The following is a 21,556-nucleotide window of genomic DNA, read 5'->3' as shown; positions in this document are numbered from 1 at the left end:
AAGTCGGATGGAGACTGTACAGTGTCTACAAAATTATAACAAGCTCTCAAGTAGTTGATCCCTTTACGACTCATTCTTCAATTTCCTTGGAACTCCTATGTTTCGTAACATTTTTGATTTAGTTTCTTGAGGACTTGGAAATGCTCAACCCATAACGTAGTTGCCATTTTTCTGATTTTCAATACGATCAATGATTATAATTTAGATTGAGAGAGCCTTCTTCAGTCAAACTATAAAAGTGATATTCCACTTTGAATTATGCAGTACTTAATACAACATTAATTATATGCCTTGTATTTTCCTTTTCAAATAGAAAACTCAAAGCTATATATGCATTGTTGATTGTACCATTTTTGGTACAGTTTTACTTTTCGTCATGCAATTTATCGGTTATATTTCTGATGGTAGTTGCTCACTGATATTTTGGTTAGTAGTTAAAGCATCATTTATGAAAATGAATAAATAATCAAACATAAACAGATAGATATAAAATGTACTGTATTAAATATATCCAAAGCAAGCATCTGATGCTATAAAGTAAGAGAGAAAAGAAGGATGTGATTAAGAAATACTGTAAGACAGGTAATCAAACGTATTAGTTTAAGCAAAAAAACACAGAGGAGAGAATATTCCTCCAACGGCAAAGGTTATAAGGAGGGCATTCACTCCAATCATTGAGTCACACGTCAACAGCTTGAAAAACTTCACTCTGATTGGTTAGCTGTAACGCGGTACGCGCTATTGCATCAATATTAATGAATATATGTCACCGCTGCGCTTATTCATACACTTAGCTCTCTCCGACTCCGAATGTTAACCATAGTTTTTTTTTTATATATGTAAACGAATGACTTGGTGCTTATTCTAATTTGTTAACCTTTCAGATGTGTTTATTTGTTTTAAGGATAAAAAAACCACTCATAATTATACATCATTTGCTAAACACATAGAAAGTCATAAACGCATTGGATAAAAATGGTAGATACGAGAAGTAAATACTTTATTAAAGAGTGGTGGAATTGGAGTCACGTGAAAAGAGTTATGGGGGAATTAATTGGATTATATTTAAGTATAAAAATGGATAAATATCCGTACGGTGCAGTCGTACAGGATAACCTACCCACCCCTACCTCTTTTTTTCTCCCTTACGTGTCATACCGTACAAACCAACGTGACTTTTCTTTACCAATTTAATTTAATGGAATACAAAATTAATTGAAGAGAGAAAATTGTGGGACCTATTCTCCACTATCACAATTGCCCGTTACATGCCGTTTGCTTCTCTCTCTCCCCTTCTTATTCAATTTCTTTTTTTTTTCTCGATTTTCTAGTCTTTATTTCTCAGTCCCAATATCTCTTCAAAAAAAAACTAGACCACTTCTTTTGTTTTGTCGAGAAACAGATATTTAGTTTCTTTTTGATCATCAATTGTCGGCAAAAAAAATATACAAAAAAAATCTGATAAAACCATCGTATACTATACTCTTTGGGAAAAATATCGAAAACCATCGTATACTCCGGCTTAAGTTTCTTTAGTCATCACATTGGTCTGACTCTTGCATGCTTATTTGTATTGGCAAAAGATTTGGTTGAATTTTGGTTGAAAAGCGAGTAAATTTTATCTATACTTCAATCGAACTCAATTGGTAAGAACATAATTTCATAATTTACTTATGAAATTCTTCAAATCAAGTAATGACTTTGTTTTTATTTATAAGTAAATTTAAAAATTTCATTTATTAGGCCAGATAGTTGAAAATATGTATATAGTAGACTAGTAGTGCATACACTTCAGCTTTTATATACAAACATTTATTTTTCAAGAAACAATACTATGGTTGAAAAACAAACTTAGACTTACAGTACACAATTTGTGAAATCCAAGAAGACGATTCTGTGAAATAAAAAACTAACGCGATTGTGGTCGTGCATCACATTTACAGACATAGAAGGTTCTAACAAGTACAGTAACAGTCATAGTTGTAGATAGCAGATCCTTTTATTCATTCATCTATCTCTCTACGCATTGAATAGTGATTGGTGAAACAAGAAACGAAAAATAAAAAAATTTACAAGAGCAATAACTAATAGATTTTCACAAGCATAACTATCAAAGAAAAGTCAAAATGTTTGACTCCAGACTTAAAGAGACAACCCCCAAGCGTCCAGCCGTACGCACGCGACATTCTCGCTCCTACTTTTCCGCGTTTTACAACATTAATTTGCTCAATTTTCTTAATTGATATACAGAGAGTCACAAGTACGGAATAGAAAAATTATACTTATGTGCCAATATTTTCTCAATGTGGTCCATATAGATTATTCGATTTCAAAGCGAAGGGTGCCCACATTGGTCTTAGCTTTTAGGGTATACTGACCTCACTCTTGTCTCTTGGCTCCACCTTTGTCTTTATGTTTTTTTCAAACTTTTTGGTAAAGGAAATGACGTTCCTATGACTCACCACCCTCCTTTACATCCGTTTTATGACTAAGCATTATCAATTCTCTTCTTGTAATTCCTTCATTCTTTAGTATTTGTTATTATGGACTGATAATGCGATGATTCCTTTAATGACATCTTAATTAATGGTCGGTCGTGTGCTTGTGTTTTGATTAAAGTTGGATTATCATCATCATTTGTTTTTTACCATCGTATCTTTTTAGTTTCGATGTTGCCAATTGTCATGCTCCTTAATTTAGACTAATCTATTGGACCACCTACTATTTCTTTACACATTCCCTACTATTTTCTTAAACTATCCGACCAATATTGTAAAAACGACCAAAAGCCAAACAACCCAAGAGAAGCAAAAAATCCACATAAGAAGATTTCCAATTGAATGAGGTTCGTGTAAGCGAATAAAATATTATTAGAGGCAATTAGGAGTGTATATGATTTTATGAGTGGGGCATTACTATTAGATTTTGATAAATTACATCAATTTTAAAAAGTTTATTGGGATCATTCGCCCCCAACTTGATTCAAGTAGCTTCGCCACTGGGTCCAAAGAAAATTAGTAATTTAAGAGTTAAAAAAGAAAAATTAGAAAATTCAAATCAAGGTTTAACAGACACATAACATCCAATAAAATTCTTGAAAGCTATTGTCTGCAATAGAAAAACTTATTCTTCAATGATTCATGTATACAAATGTGCCCATGTAAATATGGAAGAAAGAAATCTGACCAGCTCACTAGTCAAAGTGCAAAACATTCATCCACGCCTCTGAAAAATATAGTAAATACCTGAACTTTGTAAATTCATATGCTCTAGCCTCTAATGCCATCAATCTAACAGTCAGTCTTTGCCTTATATGTTTCATGTCGTATAGCTCACCACCACATCCCCATCCAGCACGATAAATGAGGTTGACTTGACAAAACCTAACGTCATTTCTCTCTTAGAATTTTTACTATTTTGATTGACTCTTGAGGATAAACTATACAGTTGTAAAGTTGTCGATAATCATTGTCCAGATCTTTCTTAATATGCAGCCACCACCACATCTTTCAATTTAGAAAACATAACTCTACATGCTCATATATAAAAAAAAAAACATAATTTTTGATCTTTGTTTCAAGAAATTTTATATACATGTAGTGAATCACTTACACATGAATTATATTACATAATTATATAGATCTTTAGTTATCGTCCAAGTGTATATCTATGAAATTTAGGCAGCAAAAATGTGATTGATGATATATGTGAGATTCCAAAGCATCTAATGTTTGCACCAATGAAGCACCGGTTTTAGTCACCAGAATTTATATAAAAGTTTTAAGATGTCATTTGTGCAAATATTTTTTTCAGAAATACTTTTGTCGTGATACCATAAAAACTTATAAACAAAGAAAGAGATTTCACTGATTATGATTTTTTTTGTTATAGCTAAAATAAATAATTTTTTTTTTCACTAAAGACCATAGGCCCATGTAATTATTTTTTTACTGTTTCATGGTTTGGTTGAGCCCGAAATTTAATGGGTCAGGCCCATTGTATTATTCTAAGATCAAAGTCATCCTTTCCTTGCAAAATAACCTTAAAGCCCATTTCCCTGATTGTTTTCCCGAACAGAATACTACATAAATATCTCGACTTTCAATTTTTCAGAGACGGCTAGGGTTTTAGCTTATCCAATACAATGGCGATGTATCTCCTTTACGAATCATCTTCCGGGTACGGCCTGTTCAAGGCACACGGCCTCGATGAGATCGGACAGAACACGGAGGCGGTTCGAAGCTCCGTCTCGGACCTTAGTCGGTTCGGGCGGGTCGTCCAGCTCACTGCTTTCCAGCCATCTCAGTCTGCACTCGATGCTCTCAACCAAATCAACGCCGTCTCTGAAGGTGACTCTCCAATAAATTAGATCTCTTTCCCCTTTTATTTCCCTGCACCAGTCTTTTCTTGTTTCATTAGAAATCGAGCTCTTATATAATTGGGCTGATATAGTCATATAGTTAGTTGTTCTGTTTCGATATTGCTTGAAACAAAGCTTACACTTCTTACTACAGTTAGAATCAGCTTATTATATTCTGTATTGATTTTTATCTGAGGTTCTGATAATGAGCATTGAGTTTTTACCTTGAAACTTGAAGGGTATATGAGTGATGAGCTGAGAAGTTTTCTGGAGTTGAATCTTCCGAAAGTGAAAGAAGGCAAGACGCCCAAGTTTAGCTTAGGAGTATCTGAGCCAAAAATCGGCTCTTGCATTTTTGAAGCCACAAAAATTCCGTGCCAGAGCAATGAGTTCGTTCATGAGCTTCTTAGAGGTGTGCGCCAGCATTTTGATAGGTTCATCAAGGACCTAAAGGTGCGAAAATTTGAGTTTACGTACCTCTCACTTGTGTTTCCTTTCTGCAATTCATGTTCAATCTCATTTTTTGTGTCTAATAATGTAGCCTGGTGATTTGGGAAAAGCGCAACTTGGACTAGCTCACAGCTACAGCAGAGCAAAGGTTAAGTTCAATGTTAACCGGGTGGATAACATGGTTATTCAAGCCATTTTCTTACTCGACACACTTGATAAGGATATCAATTCCTTTGCTATGAGAGTCAGGTTTGTTTTGTTGATTTCCCTTTCTGTTTAGGTCTAGTCGGTTACCGTAAGAAAAATGGTTTATGAGCAGCTTAGCTTATATATTATGTTTTTCCAGAGAATGGTACTCGTGGCACTTCCCCGAGCTAGTCAAGATAGTCAATGACAACTACCTTTATGCCCGGGTTTCAAAGATTATTGAAGACAAGTCACAGTTGTCTGAAGAGCACATCCCTATGCTTACTGAAGTCCTTGGGGATGAAGATAAGGCAAGAGAGGTCGTTGAAGCTGGGAAAGCATCTATGGGTAATAATCTGATGGGGCCCTTTCTATGAGAGTCACGAGCTTTTCATTATATCTAATCCCTCTCTTGTTCTAAGACATTTTTGGTTTTCCCTCTTTGAAGGCCAGGATTTATCACCGGTTGATCTGATCAATGTTCAGACCTTTGCTCAGAGAGTTATGGACTTAGCGGATTACAGAAAGAAGCTCTATGATTATCTTGTTGCTAAAATGGGCGACATTGCTCCGAATTTGGCAGCCTTGATCGGAGATATGGTTGGGGCAAGGTTGATTTCACACGCGGGAAGTCTGACAAATCTTGCCAAGTGCCCATCTTCAACTCTCCAGATTCTCGGTGCCGAGAAGGCACTTTTCAGGTGCATTTCAAGCTTTGTTTCGCTATGCAACTTTACTTTTTACTGCAGAAACTGACTGTGGTATAATATTTCAGGGCGCTGAAAACACGTGGAAACACACCCAAGTACGGTCTAATATTCCATTCTTCATTCATCGGGCGTGCATCTGCTAAAAACAAGGGCCGTATTGCTCGTTACCTCGCAAACAAGTGTTCTATTGCTTCCAGGATTGATTGCTTCGCTGGTAAAAATCTTGAATGCTCTGAATAAGTGTCTTGGTATAGTGAGATGATTTGCTGTTGATACTAAAACAATGGTGATCTCTAATACAGATAACAGCACTACAGCTTTCGGTGATAAACTTCGGGAACAAGTGGAGGAACGACTGGACTTTTATGACAAAGGTGTTGCCCCACGTAAGAATGTGGACGTAATGAAAGAAGTGCTGGAAAACCTTGAGAAGAAAGGTATAATTCATACACACTCTCTCTCTCTTATCTTTAGAGTTTTAAGGGTTTGTTTGTTTGATGGGTGTTTTCTCTCTTCATAGACGAGGGAGAAGTAAAAGCAGTGGAGGCCTCGGAGAAGAAAAAGAAAAAAGAGAAGAGAAAGACTGAGAAGGATGAGGAAGAAGAAGAAGAGGAAGAGAAACCAAAGAAAAAGAAGAAGAAAAGCAAAGCAGAAGAAGAGGAATTGACGACAGATAATGGCCACAGCAAGAAGAAAAAGAAGAAAAAAACTAAGTCACAAGATGACGAATAGACAAGACAAGTTTCTGTAATGTAGTAGTTTATCCCTCATGGTAGGTTCTCTGTTTTTTGACTTTTAAAATCAACTCGAAACATAACGAAAATTATATCAGATTTTCTATTATCGAGTCTGTCTTCACAAAATAGCAAAATTAATTTTTATTATTCAGGTCGATCAAATTTTTGCTGGAAATCTTGAAATGGGATGTTCAAGTATATCTGTGCTCAGCACGAACAAGAGAATTAACTTGAAATATATCAAAATATATTTATCAGATTTTCGATACTGATTCTGTCTATATCAAAAGAACATGGTCAATAATTTCTTAGTTTTCTGGTAAACAAGGCGGATTGAAGAAGACTGAAAAAGAACAAGGATCAAACATGTGTTTTCTTCTTTATTATCTCAAGAGAAACGTAAAAAAAAACGAAAAACTACAATTGCAGAAACAAGAGAATTCTGCTGAATCATAAGCAAAAGTATAACAAAGAAAAGGGAAAGCAAGATAAACAATCTAATCGCAGAGAATAAGCCTAATCATAGCGAGAACCAAACACGAAACAGAGAAGAAGAAGAGCGTCACGAAATCCCTCGCAGACCATTTCCTCACTGCAGCCTTGGACTCAACTCTCAAGCTCTTTGCTCTGCGAAGAGCGTCCACTTCCTTGAGCAAATCAAATTCGACCCCTTTCTTCTTCAACTCTTCAACGCATTTCCGCAACAGCTTCGCGTCTTCTTTCTCCCTCTCCAATAACTTCTCAAGATGCGATTCCACTTCCGATTTGTACCGTACGGCCCAAATGATCCCTAACGAAGACAGGAGAGCGCAAAGAGAAGGGATCCATGATCTCTTACAGGCGGAGGAAGCAGCATTAGCAGACGAAGAAGAAGAAGAAGCGTGGAAGAGGAGTAGCAGAGAAATGGAGTGGAATAGGAAGAAGAAGATGTAGAGCTGAGTGATCTCTCGTCGAACGGAATCGATCTGTGATTCTTTGTGAGAGACGCGGCTGAGTATGAGCTCTTCTTCTTTGAGCCATTGTTTCAGGAGAAGCTTGTGTGTTGGCGTGTCAGCGATCTGGTGAAGAGGATGTCTTGTCTTTGACTCCATGATAGGTGGATTCGTGCTTTGATCTAAAGCCATAAAAGCAGAGCAGTGCAATGGAGATACAGAGATAGAGAGATTAAGAGTTTTGTGGTTTGCAGAGAAATGATGCGGAATTGATTAATAAAGCGTCGAAACGTGTGGCTCTTTCTTTGGTAGTAACGGCTCTTTTGTTTTTTTTTTTCCCTTTCAAATTTATGCAGATTTGATTTATCCTCAGCGTCTAACGGTCATCAATCAAAACACGGCTCGGCGCGGCTTCGTCACGCATTTACTCACGTGGGAGTTTAAAGAAATTGGGCCATGAAAACATATTAGGCCATATATGGGCCCATAAACGCTTGTTAGTAAACTCTACGCGTATACATAAAATGGCCCATGATGTATCATACTCGAAGTGTTGATTTTTCAAAAATCTTTTTTACTACAGTACAATATATCATAATTCATAAGTGAACCATTCCGAAGAAATTAGTGAGAAACAAACCATACCACTCACGTTTTGTTGTGCTTAATTACTATTACCAATCCAGTAACGCTTTCACCACATGTCATCAACATTGACAATGCACCCAATGAAATGGTAGAAACTACATTTCTAATTCTGAGCGTTACAAAATTGTAACAGCACTTAAGGACCTAATTAAGAAAGACCTTAGACAAACGAGAAGTTTAACATTTACCAAAAAAAGTGAAAAAAAAAGAGTAGTAATTAAGAAAAAAAAAACACAAAGATGGCTTCTTCTCTGCTTGCAAAACTTCTTATCCTCACCACTCTTGTAACAATATCGGTAATCTCCAGAGCCAACGAAGAGCTAATGATGCAACAATGCCACAACTCCGACAATCCCACATTATGTCTTCGCTGTCTGAACTCCGACCCTACTTCTCCGGAAGCCGACAATGTCGGAGTGGCTCGAATCATCCTCAGATGCGTCAACTCTCACCTCCTCACCCTCACCAACAACACTTCCGCTTTAGCCTCGAAGCACCACCGTAACCCCAAAGCTGCAGCCGCGTTGAAACAATGTGGTTTAGGTTACGCAATGGCTAAGCGTGGCGTCGGTGAGGCCGACGCTCACTTGATAGCCGGAGATTACGACAAGGCTGCGTATGACGTCAGCGCGACGGTGGAGGCTCCTCCGGTCACGTGCCGTGCCAGTCTCGTGACACTTGGCATCAATTTGCCTTCAAGTTTCCGTTACCATACAGAGGTTTACTTGGCGTTGACTCAAGCTCTGCTCAGGATCATTGACCGCTTCTAGACTTACTTATATGTAATCAATGCCTTTAATTATTGTATGTCTAAGCCGGATTTTTAAATTAAGTTTGCTTCTTCTTTTTTCTCATCCTTTCAAGATTGAATGAAAATGAGAAAAAAAGAGTGAGAATGTTGTTTAATTTTCATTTTAATCATCTCCATCCATCACAAAGAATATTAAATACCAACAAACTCTGTTTTATCGAATCAAAAGCTTTTTTTTTTGGGGGGGTCATCTACTCTGTTTTCCTTACAAGAGTTCTTTCTGACAAGCAATAACATTGTTAGTTCCAAGAGCCAAATAACAAACATTTTTTAAACATATTATCTTCTTTATCGATGTCTCTGTTTCTGGCTCAAAACTATGAGAATTTAACTGCAAGATAAAGATAGATAATGTTTGGGTGGCAACTCGAACCCGGTTGCATGTATATGTAGAACAAAATCAGAACAAATCTTTTAACACAAGATTTAGCTACCAGTTTCTTTTTCTTTTCTTTTTCTTTTTGGCAGCGTAACCAATAGAAAATGTAACTCTGACAAGAATACTCTTCAAAAATGGATTAAATTTTATGAAAAAATAAATAAAAAAAACCATAAACTTTTTTTTTGTTCTTCAAGGGAACATCTACATATCTGAGATTCATTTCTCAGGCAACATGGACCAACAACAATAGCCAAACACAACTTGCACAATTTCACTTTGAGCTTTCTTTGTTTCTGCTTTCATTTCATCCAATTCTTTCATCAGATTTTCCGTGAAAACCTTTCTTTTGTTTCAACAAACAAACAATAACAATAAAATCTGAAATTTTTGTAAAAGTTCATAACACATTTTAAGACTTATTTGCTTTATGGATCAGTCTTATATTGGAGAAGAATGATCAATGCTTCTTTTCAGTGTAGGATAGGTTAAAGTAAGAATCTTTTGAGATAACAAACAAAGATCGAACTAAGATATCAGTTTCGCTTTAACTTAACAGAACACATGAAAGCAAGATTTCCAAGAACAACTTTTTGAGTTTGAACTTTGAACGAAAAGCTAACAAAAACAAAAATATATATATACATATAAATTAATAAAAAGGTATCGGTACTTTGAAGAAAAAACGCGACGCAGAATTTCAGATATTGATAATTAACTATTCCTTGGGATTGCTGAGCTATTTGAGAGCATAATCGAATCAACAAATAGGATAGGAGGATAGTAGAAAATTTTGAAGTAGATCATATCATATTCTTATACATACGTATGCAAAGCAATTTGTTAGTAATTAACACCCAAATTTTCATGTTGATTTTAACACAACACATGACATTTTTTTTGGGGCCAGAATCACAATACATGACATATATAACTGACATCTTGTATGATGTAGTTTTAGATATTTGGAAGATCTTCTTTTTTCACATAATATTTCATTGTCTACTCCACGAGGCGATTTTGAAATTAAGCAGATCATGGAAAGAGAATATAATATTGTGAAGTTGTACAACCTCACAGAAAACAAGATAAAAGAAAGAGAAACATGTCTCGCTTTAATCTTTGAATGCATATTCAGTCATGTCATGACCCATCCATCATTTTTCTTCGAATCTCCTATCTCACTGAGAATGTTTGTAGAGACGGCCCTCCCTAATTAATCATCTATGCGTACAATGATCTCCTATAGATCTCCATACGACCATACTTGGTTTTTTAGCATAGTCTTAATTTTATGTTCGTATCCTAACAAAAAAAATATGCAACTAGTGGTGGTTCATGGTAGAATGATTTATCATAATATGAAAGATCAATATTGAGTTTTCCACCTTAAACGGAAAAAAATCTCCAGAAATTGGTTTGTACTTGCTTTCAGTTCATGATCTTCTGGTCATATATATGCATAAAACAACATTTGCAACTGAGTTAAGATATCAAATCTTTCGGAGTCAAAAATTTAAAAGATAGACATGGTTGTCATGCATAAACATTACTATTCTGTAACCAATGTTATGTGCATCAACTGGACAGTGAATAGAGGGGTGAATACGCACAAATATAAGTTCAGAGCCAATTTTGTAAATAGATTTTTAGAGGAAAACAGAGGGTAGATTCTTCTGTCGTCAAGGGCTGTTTAGTTAGAGTAACTGAAAGAACATTTTTCAAGAAAATAAAAATAAATAAATAATTTAGGGAAATGATGCAAAATATTGGAAGAACATGTGTTAAGATTCCGGGGCTAGGGGTAGGGTTTCTCTTTACGTAGTTTTCATAGCGCGTGTGTTTGTGTACGGCCATTTGCAAATAACGCGAAAACATTTATTCTCATTTTTATATTTTTGTCATGTATTCTCATTTTTATAGTTTCTATTTTTTCTGTTTTATGGAAAAAAGATGAGACAAGAACATTGGCAGCTGAGGACTATTGGTGTGGCTCAAATTAGATATCTAATATATTCGGCTGTGCTCCATCATCACACGTATCAGTGTATCACCATTTATTCTACATATGTACTGTATTATTAGTTTTTAGTTTATATAAATTAAGCTGTTTTTCATATTAAAGTAGTTGCTTATTACCAATCTGTCAAACCCCAACTTTAAAATCATGTGAAACACAACAAAACCTAGACCGCTAGACGATTAAAAAAAAACATTTGTCGTTTGAATATGTTGAAATTTATACAAAAGATGTTTTAAACAAGTAACGGATAAATATGGAGATCGATCAGATAAGCCGAATGTCAAATCCGAAAGAAAGATAGGTCGATGAAATGTAGAAGGAAAAGTGAAAATAAACGAATATAGAAACAGTTAAAACATAAAAAAGGGAAGAATGAGCTGGTTATAATTAAGATGTTAAAGTAAGAAAACAAATGAATAGAAAGAGGCTTTGACAGCATGAAAAGAGTGTAAGAAGTTATTAACAGAGCAGATAGTCTGATCACTAACTGTAAGTCTGGTGTGTCCGGGCAGCTCATTTTGTGTTACGGTCAGCCTGCCCGAACCAAACAACTTGTAACATCCCACACAAACTCATCTCTACGTCTCCTATATATAGACACACACTTGCACACACTCTCATTTCCTCCCAAACAACCCCCAAAAAACTAACAAAAACTTGTTCTCCAATGGCATCATCCCTTCCTCAGTTCTACGCCGATTTCACATTTTCCGGCGAGACTTCTTCGCAGTTTCACGGCTCTTCTTCACGTCCTGACGTCTCAGCTCTCTCCAACTACCTCGACGATTACAGCTCCTTCAACAACTCTTCTAATCCAGATTCCATATTCTTGCCCCAATTTCTTGGGATTTCTGACGTCTCTATGCCAGAGTACAACAATGATTACCAGAAAATGGGTGTGAATAATGCAACACAATACTTTCATGGTGGAGATCAAGAATACTACGGATTTTCACCGGAGATCAAGCCATTGTTCCGTCCGTTCACTGGAGAGCAACCCTGGGTACATATTCATGCACGTTTCCACATCGTTTATATACTATTTTGAAAATAAATATATTATTATATTACATAAAAAGCGAAATAAAAGAAAAAAATATCTATATTTATATGAAGCAGGGAAATAGTGAAGGAGGGATGATACAAGCTGAGCCGAACACAAAAGTGGGACGCTATTCGGTGGAAGAACGTAAAGACAGAATCATGAGGTACTTGAAGAAGAAGAACCAACGCAACTTCAATAAGACCATCAAGGTAACGTATATACTCATACTTATTCTTATTAATTTCTTCCGATTGGATATATGTATATTCAATGAATTGTGAAAGAGTAGTGTTAAATAAACATAATATGAACATGCAGTATGTGTGTCGTAAAACCCTAGCTGATCGGCGTGTTCGTGTTCGAGGCCGATTTGCTCGAAACAATGACACATGTGAACAACAATCTCCCATGTCTAAGAATCACAACAACCATTGTGAAAAAGACGAAGATATGTTTTCGGGATCTGACGACTATCTAATCCAGGTATGTGTATATATATTGATTCATTCATTTTACTGATTCCAGAGGCAGTATTCATCAACTATATATACGTAGATCGCATTTACGAATATTGCATATCCTATTGATTTAGAAGATGGAAAACGACGACGGATGGCTTCACGAAGCAATGTCTGGTCTAATTCCTTTTTCCTGTGATTTGGACGCTCCCGGAGATGCTCATCATCCAAACACATGGAGCTTCTGATCTTACTATACCTATCTCGTTTTCTGCCGCGAATGATTTAATTTATGTCACTAGCTAGTTATAAAATTTGATCATTTAGTTTAGTTTAGTTTAACTAAGCAGCTTATTTATTTGATGGTAGATTCATCATAATGTACTTAATTATTCCTGGGGGTTAATAAACATGAAGATTCTGTCTAGTAAATAAAAAAATTAAAAGTTTCATTAACATCATCATATATGACGTGAGAATAATTTTAGCCTTTTAAATACAATTATAATCTCGAATACATGAGCTACTTATTCCGGTTTCTTAACTGTTTTTTTCTATAAAAAAAAATACAATAGCAATCTCAATAATGAGCAAGATATTCCGGATTCTTTACCTTGTTAGTGTCTTTTCAATAAATAAAAAAATTACTTTTAACTTTAATAGTAGATTAAAGTTTTACTACGTACGTGGAAATCCAAAATAAAAAGATGATTCGGTAAAGAGAGGATTAAAAAGATTGTTGAGATTGTTTATGGCAAACATCACCTTTTACTATTCGAATAGATTGAGTGAGACGATAAGAGATTAATTAACTAGTGGATTCATGGAACAAATGTTTTATTAAGGAATACATGATGTAAATTTAATCATATGACGAATGACTTAACGTAACATTGGTTGTGGCCTTCTTTTCTTTCTTTTCCATGCTTATATATGAATGGATATAAAGAATAATGCCGATTAATTGGTCATAATAACAAAACACAGAAACATGATAAGTTGTACACAAAATTCTTCCAATGATAGGTAAGGAGCTAGAGAATATTGTACCTACAGATTAAAGCATCAAATTATACATGATATAGGGTGTATTTTGGTAGTGTAAATATTGAGAGAGAGTGGAGAGGAGAGACATGATACGGAACCAAGTTCCAATCACTTTTTAAGACATATAATTCTTGAAACAAACATATATAATAAGGCTTCAAAATCTGTAAATTATTCTCTGAATTTGTCCCCTTTATTTTCTGCTTTGACGAATATATGTGAAGTTGAAAGCTAAGGCTAAAGCCCTTCTCATATGCTTTGTTTATTTTAATTTCCACTTTTTCCTCTCAACACACACTTCTAATAATAAATATATGAAAATTATGTTCTTAAACCACAAATCGATATTTGTAATTTCTTCAATTAATTGTTGGCCCGACAGCGTATTACTACTAGTATAGACTATAGAGCACGAATTCTCAAACTGGATCCATCTATAAGTCTTACGAGTAGTCGATTATGATTTATTAGTTTCTACTGAAGTGCGTTGACCCTGTTTCTTGACTTTGGGTACATATATGACTCAATCTATCGGAGATGCTTAAGTCAAAACCAAGATATAAAGATTGCATCAAGTAATCATTAATGGTTATCTTCACTTTTGTCAAATTTCTTTCATATATCAAGAAAAGCATCAGTGTTTACCCATATTTTCAATAATTTCGGTGAATTCCCACTATCTCAAACTTTTTTTTTTTTTTTGTCTTTTACATATAACTGGTCAACTTGAACAGACAAAAGGCAATAGGACTTAACTCATTTTAACTAAACAATTAACATTGCAAAGTATTATATCAAATATACTACAATAACACGAGTATTCATGCTGGGAAAGCTCTTAATTCGGCTGATATAAATACTTGAAAAAAAAACAGGAAATAATAAAATTATTAATTATATGGTATAATGTACTTTGGAGGAATTGCTATGTGCACCTTCACATGTTCTGATGCGTTGAAATAATTAATACAAAATGCTTTATTTGTCCACTTCACTGAAAATGTTACAAAGATTCGGTGTTGGATTTTCCAAATTTCATAAAGCCTGTGTTACCGTTAGAGCAGTGAAGGTCGCTCTCTATGCATGCTGAAAACGAAAGCTGCAATCAACAACTTACCCCTTCAATGGGAGGGAGGGCTAGTATGTCTAATTCATCCAACTCCTGGCCTCAATATTATTTAAGTTTTTTATGCACTTCTAATATTCCAATATATATCTTTTTGGAAAATGATATATAGCAAATTGGGCCATTTGTATTCTTATTTGTTTTCTAAAAATCGAATGAGCTATAAGTAAACGATTATGTTCCTTTTGTGCATTTTTAAGGATCAAAACATGCATATTTTATACATTTCTGTTATGATGTTTCGGATTGCAGAAAAAGAAACTATTATCGAAGTTAAGAAAAAGTTCTACTATATTTTGGTAAGAAGATTGGTTGGTCCGAGGAGATTAATTAGGAGGGGAATTATCCCTAAAACATAGGATGAAGCAGCTAATCAAAGTGGTATTGCAGCCAATACATAAAGACGCTACGCTGAGAGTAACAGAGCCGCGTGTTTTTTCTAATCATGTAGCAGTTGAATTTAAACGTTTCGAAATGAATAAAAATGATTCATATGTAAGTAAACAAACTGCGCATAGGTCGTGGGATTTTGGAAAGTAAGATAATGCAACGATGATGGCCACACGACAGGGTCCGACAGAATCTTTATAGAAAATTATGAATTACTAGACTAAGCTAGATGGGTTGACCTTTCCCACTGAGCTGGGAAAATCTAACTTTTCTTCCATTATATAATTTAAAAATCACTTAAATATCCAATCATGACAGCGATTAACAAAGTTAAAATCAGAAAGTGGAAACTAAGTAAGCTTCTTTACGGGAAGCTAATCAAAATAGGGACGTAGTTAGGCTTCTTATTGCATGCAACTGTGTAACAATAGCGATCTTGCTACCTAAATGTGAGATTTCACTTCCATTGTCTCTTTCACAATTTTCTCTTTTAGACAAGACGTCCCTCTCCCATCTTTTATATTCCATTACTGTTCTTTTACATACTTTAAAATTTTTAAAATCATCTAGACACAAATGCATGTGATTCTGCAAAATTAGTTCAAAATATATAACTGTCTAACTTTTGCATTTTAGGTATTTCAAAAACATATCATACAACTAATAGATTTCATAAATTTTACTGTTTTTTCTTAGAATAAAATATGTAGTATAAAGCATTGATTCATCATCAACGCATAATTTTTAAATACAAGTGTATATAAACCCTTTTTTTGTTCAACTGAGATAATCCATTATGTTAGTATTGTTAGCAACGAAAATTAATAATTATTATATTAAACTATAAAAGGAAAAAATGGTATTCCAAACAAAAAAGTAACTCAAAAATGTAATGACATAAGTTATATCGAGAATATAGGCAGGCAATCCGCCTTGGTGGGCTTCTAATTTAACTCTAATTCTTCGACGTTAGTGGGCTTTTGGTTTAGGCCCATAAAATTTTTACTAAGCATAGTACGAAACGTTGACATTAAAGTCAATGACTAATATAGTACTTGATTGCGAATTTGTTAAGCTGGAGAGAGGCATGGTTCATGATAGCCAGCTGTTGACTGTTAAGTGGTATGTGTGATTTTAATTATAGTAATAAACAAAATGAGTTTTATTTAGAAGCCAGATATGAAATCCGGCCACCGGAGTTTTTTTAATTAATGGCTATAACTTGCTATATAACCACTTATACATATAATATTTGTATACGTAGTTCATATGTTTTATTTTATTATTGTGAATGTCATTGTGCTTAATGGCAAGACGCATACCATCGCATACCATATACGTTGTACTCTTGAAAGAAGCTAGAAGAAACTACTTAATGTAATGATGAGTTGTTTATTTCAATATATATATATATATATATATAATAATTTTTAAAAATATATCTACAAAATGAATTGATTCAGCTGTCACTTGTATTTGTATTTAACATTTGCCCATACATAATTGTTAGTGTTAAGTATTAATAAACTAGTTGACAAAACATCAAATCAAATACAATTGAGAAGACATGCATCGATACGTCAACAAACTCATTCAAACCATTATTTCGAATATATACTTACTAAAAGAATAAAAGTACAAAATCTGGCATTATACATGCTTGTGGTTTTTTTATATTTTTTTTTATAAAAGCCTACTTTATTCATCTGCTTGTGGTTATACAAATCAACTACTAGTTGTAGGTGAGTACCATGTGATTATAACGTAATCCCACATAATCAAATACTATTAATTACATTAAAAACATTATCTCAAGTAATCTCCTCTCTCAGACACAAGAACAAGAAGTAATATTTTGCCTATTGTTCATCACTATATTTATTACCGTCCGCTTCATGGGACCTCTCAACCTTCATTTTCGAGCAAAACTACATAGAGTTAATGGCTGTCAATTTCGAGGACCAAACAACCTTGTTTAACTTCGTGGTCAAACAAGGTAACGGCGTGAAGGGTCTGATAGACTCAGGCATGTCTTGTGTTCCAAAGCCTTTCATCCAACCTCTCTCTGAGCGAATCGCGACCCCAAACGCCCGTACGTGTGAAGCTGCTCAGCCAATTGATCTTTCCCAGCTAGACGGTCCACACCACAAGGAGGTGACTAAACAGATCGTTAAAGCCTCCGAGACGCTTGGCGTCTTCCAGGTAAGTAATGGCCGAAACATAGCATTTGTGTTGGTGTAAAACGGTTAATTTGTTTCTTGCAATATAATTAACCAAAACCAAAAAACAAAGCAGGAGCAATACTGTATATGCGTGTAATCTATGTAAATTTGACCCGAGCGCTAACGTTAGATACTTTAAAAATTACCAAAAAAAGAAAAAAGAAAAAGTAGAATCATGATTATATTAATTTATCCAGCTCTTACAAATGCATGTTTGATAAGAGAAGACTATAATTCGAGGAATAAATGCAAATGGCAGGTGGTGAACCATGGTGTTTCTCTGGAGCTGCTTGAATTGCTAAAGACGTCGGCTCATGAGTTCTTCGCACAACCTCCGGAGAAAAAAGCGATTTACCTAAAAGAAGTGAGTCCAAGCAAGCTAGTTAAGTACGGAACGAGCTTCGTGCCAGAGAAGGAGAAGGCCATTGAGTGGAAGGATTATGTGAGCATGCTTTACACCAACGACCGTGAGGCTTTGCAACACTGGCCTCGACCATGCAGGTAGGTATATATATGGACAAAATTCTATATTAATAAAAGCATATCAAATTTGTTGTGATATAGAAATGGAGTGTATATATATGTTAGGACTTGGAAAGCTCACATTTCTCAAGTTTGATATGGAACTAAAATAATAAATAAAATGCATTGGTTAATTGATTTACTGATTGCCAATTAATTTTCGATTATAAAAATTTAACAATACTGTATATGTATATATACGTGTGTGACAGAGACGTGGCACTTGAGTTCCTAAAGTCATCGATGGAAATGGTGAAAAGGGTAGTTGAAGTTTTGATGGAGAATATAGGAGTGAGACTGGAAGAAGGGAGAATGAATGGTTTGATGGGAACCAAGATGGTCAACATGAACTATTATCCAACGTGTCCTAGCCCCGAGCTGACCATCGGTGTTGGTCGTCACTCCGACATGGGAATGTTGACCGTTTTACTACAAGACGGCATTGGTGGTCTCTACGTTAAACTAGACAATGGTGAATGGGCCGAGATCCCTCCTCTCGACGGAGCTTTGGTCGTCAACGTCGGCGACACTTTGCAAGTACTCGTTAAAAACAAATTGATCATAAATGAATTTACTTTACATTTATCTTTGTTTGTGTGATATTCTAATACAATATTTAATACTTGATTGATAGATTCTGAGCAATGGGAGGTACAAAAGCGCTGAGCATAGGGTTCGAACCACAAACATGGGATCGAGAGTCTCTATACCGATTTTCACGGCACCTAATCCCTCAGAGAAGATCGGTCCGTTGCCTGAAGTTGTGAAGCGTGACGGGGTGGCTCGTTATAAGGAGTTGTTGTTTCAAGACTACATGTATAATTTCTTCGGCCAACCACACGATGGTAAAAAATCTCTCGATTTCGCACGTGCCGATTGATCAGTTACCACGTTCAAAATCAACCACAATACTCGACGGCCGATGTTTTTTTTTGTTCCTTTTTCGATCGATCCCAATATTTTTATCTTGCTACAGTTAATTAATAATGCATTCGTTAAGGGGGAAAAAAGAAATACTGCCTTCTTCGTCCACACTCAATAAACCTGATGACTCTCTATGAAAATGTATAGACGGCTACTGTCTGACCTAACTAATGATTTTTTACTTGCAATGATTTTATTTTCGTCAATTTCTGCAAGGATTTCCAATTCAAATATCGAGACTTTTCTTCTCAATTTTTTCATATTAATTTAAATTTCTTGTTTCCATTTTTCATCTCGTTTTCATGGCATACTATCTATGTTTTCGATTTAGAGGTACCGGCCGGGTTTTAGTCTAGGTCGTACACAAATTTTCGTTGACTATAAAAGAAGGAAACAAACATTATGCGAAATATATGGACAATTTTTTCTTTCTTTTTTTTGTGTGACGTAAGCTGGGTAAGGATTCTAGACTTTCAGTTGTGACGTGAAACGTGTCCGTTTAATTAATGTACTTCAAACATTATGACGTTGGACGTTTACGAAGTTTCAAAGCTCGTGGCATTGCTTCCTTCTTTAATTTTCCTTTTTTGACATTTTCCTTCCTTTCTTAAAGAGTATCTATCTAAAAAAAAAAGAGTACTTAAACCTACTATTAATATCAGTCAAAAATTAGCTATCTTTTTTTATGTGATCTGAATTCTGAAACATACTTTAACTCTTATCTTACAGATCATACCGTTTATTATGGACGGCCAACATCAACTATATTTGTATAACTAGTGTAGCTAGTCGCAAATCATATGGATTATTCTGCTACATTTTTAAAGAATTTAATTTTTACACGAATTAAGACCTGAAAGTATAAATGTAACTTTACCTCTTTTTTTAAGTCAATCCACGATCGAATTAAATCAACGACCCATCAAGAATTTATGAGTATACAAATTACCTCGTCTCTTCCTCTAAATATCTTACAGAATAATTATCGCATTCTTACATCATCGATTCGTCGCATGTATTTTTTCTCTTTCTCTCACTCTTATTTGGCATCCCGTCGCTTGTATTCTTCTAGTTAAAAATTTCAGTCCTTCTTATATTTTGGAGCATATGTGAAAATGGGCCAAACTCTTGAAGTATATGATTAAATATGTATACTTAAAACATATGTAGGTGATCTGGTTTACTTTTCCACGATAAATTTTGTCCTTTCCCGTTCTAAGCATCGTTTATATGATAAATCAGCTGTCAGATGATAAATCAATAGATGGGGAGGAAGTTGTCCAACAAGAGCAACTTGGGGTCAACCATTGATGACTCTGGTTGAATGATCCTTTGACTTGACCAGCCGCTACGAATTGACTCTATAATTTGCAACAAACAATTAATTAGGGGGAATTATTCATTCATATTTTGAATGTTGTCCCTTCTATGATCTATCATATGATTTATCATTACAATTATCATACTAATTACTGATTTTCATTTTGAACTTCTCTTTTACATCAAACTTTAATTAGTTTAGTTAATATTGATTTTTTTCGTTATACAATCCAAAGTAAAACATTTGCTTTGACCACCAATTTTTAAGAAACAATATACATAGGTCATTTGGCCCCAAACCCAACAAAAATTACTAGATTTTGTATCAAATTATTTTAGCCCTATTCAGGGTCGGCCATGCACTCCATTGAAATTAATAAAAGGTACATGTTTGTGTTGGAGAATGGTTCCTCTACCAAAAGGTTTTCTAAAGATGCGGTAAAGTTTTGGACAAAAAAGTCAGAAGCAACATTAGCTTGATTAGTTTTTTTTTTGTTTTTGTTTTTGTCGCTAATGAGTTTTTTTTTTTTTTGGTAAACTTCTCTAATGAGTTTTGACAATGAGCAGTGTATTAATGGGAAACTCATCAGTGCAGTGGAAACTGCTGTTTTAGAATTTATAGTTATGGTATCATTATAGATATTAATTCCATTATTCCACTACTTTTTAGTCTTTACTTGACAAGACATTTCCACAGCTTTAAGCACGATTCTCCGCTCGAAATTTAGTAGTTTGCAAAGAGTTACACTTACACATATGACATATCAGTTATCACGCACCACAAAGGCATGTAACAACCAAAATAAATCCTCTACGTATCCCCGTATTTTTTTCTCGGAAAATTTAATTATCGTTTATATAGTAAATTTTAACTATGAAAGAATGGGTGTTTATTAAAAAATTAGAAACTGCTGAGACATCAATGGGTAATCGTAGATGTATAAGATCACCATGAGATATCCGATATAGTAATCTTTGCAAGTAGTACATGGTAGCTGTTTTGAATCTGACCAAGTGAATTGTGCTATGCTAGTTTTCTGCACTTTCTTCTTTTGTTATAAAATTTTCATAGACGTTGCAAATTTATTGTAAAAAGTCATTGTTGTTAAATATAATTTTACATTACAGCAAAAAAAATTGAATTAGTAATTTTGTACGAAAAATAAATTTGACCAATTCATTGAAAGGCGCTCATTCATAATTTTTGAAATTTCTGGTTGGACATTATAGTGCGAAAATATCCAACAAGGTCTCCTGGTGGGAACT

The 21,556-nt window shown here is 34.7% G+C and overlaps 5 protein-coding genes across 6 annotated transcripts; 4 read left to right on the top strand and 1 right to left on the bottom strand.

Moving 5' to 3' along the window:
* Positions 1-4,120: 4,120 nt before the first annotated feature.
* On the top strand, positions 4,121-6,549 carry LOC18025079 (nucleolar protein 56). Its single transcript, XM_006407225.2, has 8 exons — positions 4,121-4,349; positions 4,599-4,813; positions 4,902-5,059; positions 5,157-5,344; positions 5,445-5,697; positions 5,772-5,920; positions 6,009-6,143; positions 6,227-6,549. Exons 1-8 carry the CDS (start codon positions 4,145-4,147, stop codon positions 6,436-6,438), a joined length of 1,515 nt encoding a protein of 504 aa, XP_006407288.1. The 5' UTR covers positions 4,121-4,144; the 3' UTR covers positions 6,439-6,549.
* Positions 6,550-6,801: 252 nt separating this feature from the next.
* LOC18025078 lies at positions 6,802-7,619 on the bottom strand. Its single transcript, XM_006407224.2, has one exon. The coding sequence runs from the start codon at positions 7,565-7,567 to the stop codon at positions 6,941-6,943; it is 627 nt and encodes a 208-aa protein (XP_006407287.1). The 5' UTR covers positions 7,568-7,619; the 3' UTR covers positions 6,802-6,940.
* A 576-nt stretch (positions 7,620-8,195) lies between these two features.
* Positions 8,196-8,990, top strand: LOC18025077. The gene has a single exon (XM_006407223.2). It carries the CDS (start codon positions 8,263-8,265, stop codon positions 8,791-8,793), a length of 531 nt encoding a protein of 176 aa, XP_006407286.1. The 5' UTR covers positions 8,196-8,262; the 3' UTR covers positions 8,794-8,990.
* Positions 8,991-11,881: 2,891 nt separating this feature from the next.
* LOC18025076 lies at positions 11,882-13,133 on the top strand. Of its 2 annotated transcripts, none has more exons than XM_024159953.1 (4): positions 11,882-12,239; positions 12,356-12,490; positions 12,600-12,764; positions 12,877-13,133. In XM_024159953.1, the coding sequence occupies exons 1-4, from the start codon at positions 11,904-11,906 to the stop codon at positions 12,985-12,987; spliced, it is 747 nt and encodes a 248-aa protein (XP_024015721.1). In that variant the 5' UTR covers positions 11,882-11,903; the 3' UTR covers positions 12,988-13,133. The 2 variants fall into 2 exon arrangements, with proteins under 2 accessions (XP_024015721.1, XP_024015720.1); XM_024159952.1 differs by having other exon boundaries at positions 12,874-13,085.
* Positions 13,134-17,243: 4,110 nt separating this feature from the next.
* On the top strand, positions 17,244-18,926 carry LOC18025075 (feruloyl CoA ortho-hydroxylase 2). The gene is made up of 4 exons (XM_024159957.1): positions 17,244-17,504; positions 17,784-18,025; positions 18,259-18,583; positions 18,681-18,926. The coding sequence occupies exons 1-4, from the start codon at positions 17,244-17,246 to the stop codon at positions 18,924-18,926; spliced, it is 1,074 nt and encodes a 357-aa protein (XP_024015725.1).
* Positions 18,927-21,556: the final 2,630 nt, after the last annotated feature.

This window comes from Eutrema salsugineum, unplaced genomic scaffold (genome assembly GCF_000478725.1).
Source record: "Eutrema salsugineum unplaced genomic scaffold, Eutsalg1_0 scaffold_13, whole genome shotgun sequence".
Lineage (NCBI taxonomy): Eukaryota > Viridiplantae > Streptophyta > Magnoliopsida > Brassicales > Brassicaceae > Eutrema > Eutrema salsugineum.
Note: the sequence above shows the minus strand (reverse complement) of the source record. Positions and strands in the feature narration are given on the sequence as shown.

Coding starts and splice junctions, on each gene's coding strand:
- LOC18025079 (XM_006407225.2), top strand. CDS start 4,145: ATGGCGATGTATCTCCTTTACGAATCATCTTCCGGGTACGGCCTGTTC. Junction 4,350..4,598: donor AATCAACGCCGTCTCTGAAG/GTGACTCTCCAA, acceptor TGAAACTTGAAG/GGTATATGAGTGATGAGCTG. Junction 6,144..6,226: donor GGAAAACCTTGAGAAGAAAG/GTATAATTCATA, acceptor CTCTCTTCATAG/ACGAGGGAGAAGTAAAAGCA.
- LOC18025075 (XM_024159957.1), top strand. CDS start 17,244: ATGGCTGTCAATTTCGAGGACCAAACAACCTTGTTTAACTTCGTGGTC. Junction 17,505..17,783: donor AGACGCTTGGCGTCTTCCAG/GTAAGTAATGGC, acceptor TGCAAATGGCAG/GTGGTGAACCATGGTGTTTC. Junction 18,026..18,258: donor CACTGGCCTCGACCATGCAG/GTAGGTATATAT, acceptor CGTGTGTGACAG/AGACGTGGCACTTGAGTTCC.
- LOC18025076 (XM_024159952.1), top strand. CDS start 11,904: ATGGCATCATCCCTTCCTCAGTTCTACGCCGATTTCACATTTTCCGGC. Junction 12,491..12,599: donor ACTTCAATAAGACCATCAAG/GTAACGTATATA, acceptor ATGAACATGCAG/TATGTGTGTCGTAAAACCCT. Junction 12,765..12,873: donor CTGACGACTATCTAATCCAG/GTATGTGTATAT, acceptor CTATTGATTTAG/AAGATGGAAAACGACGACGG.
- LOC18025078 (XM_006407224.2), bottom strand. CDS start 7,567: ATGGCTTTAGATCAAAGCACGAATCCACCTATCATGGAGTCAAAGACA.
- LOC18025077 (XM_006407223.2), top strand. CDS start 8,263: ATGGCTTCTTCTCTGCTTGCAAAACTTCTTATCCTCACCACTCTTGTA.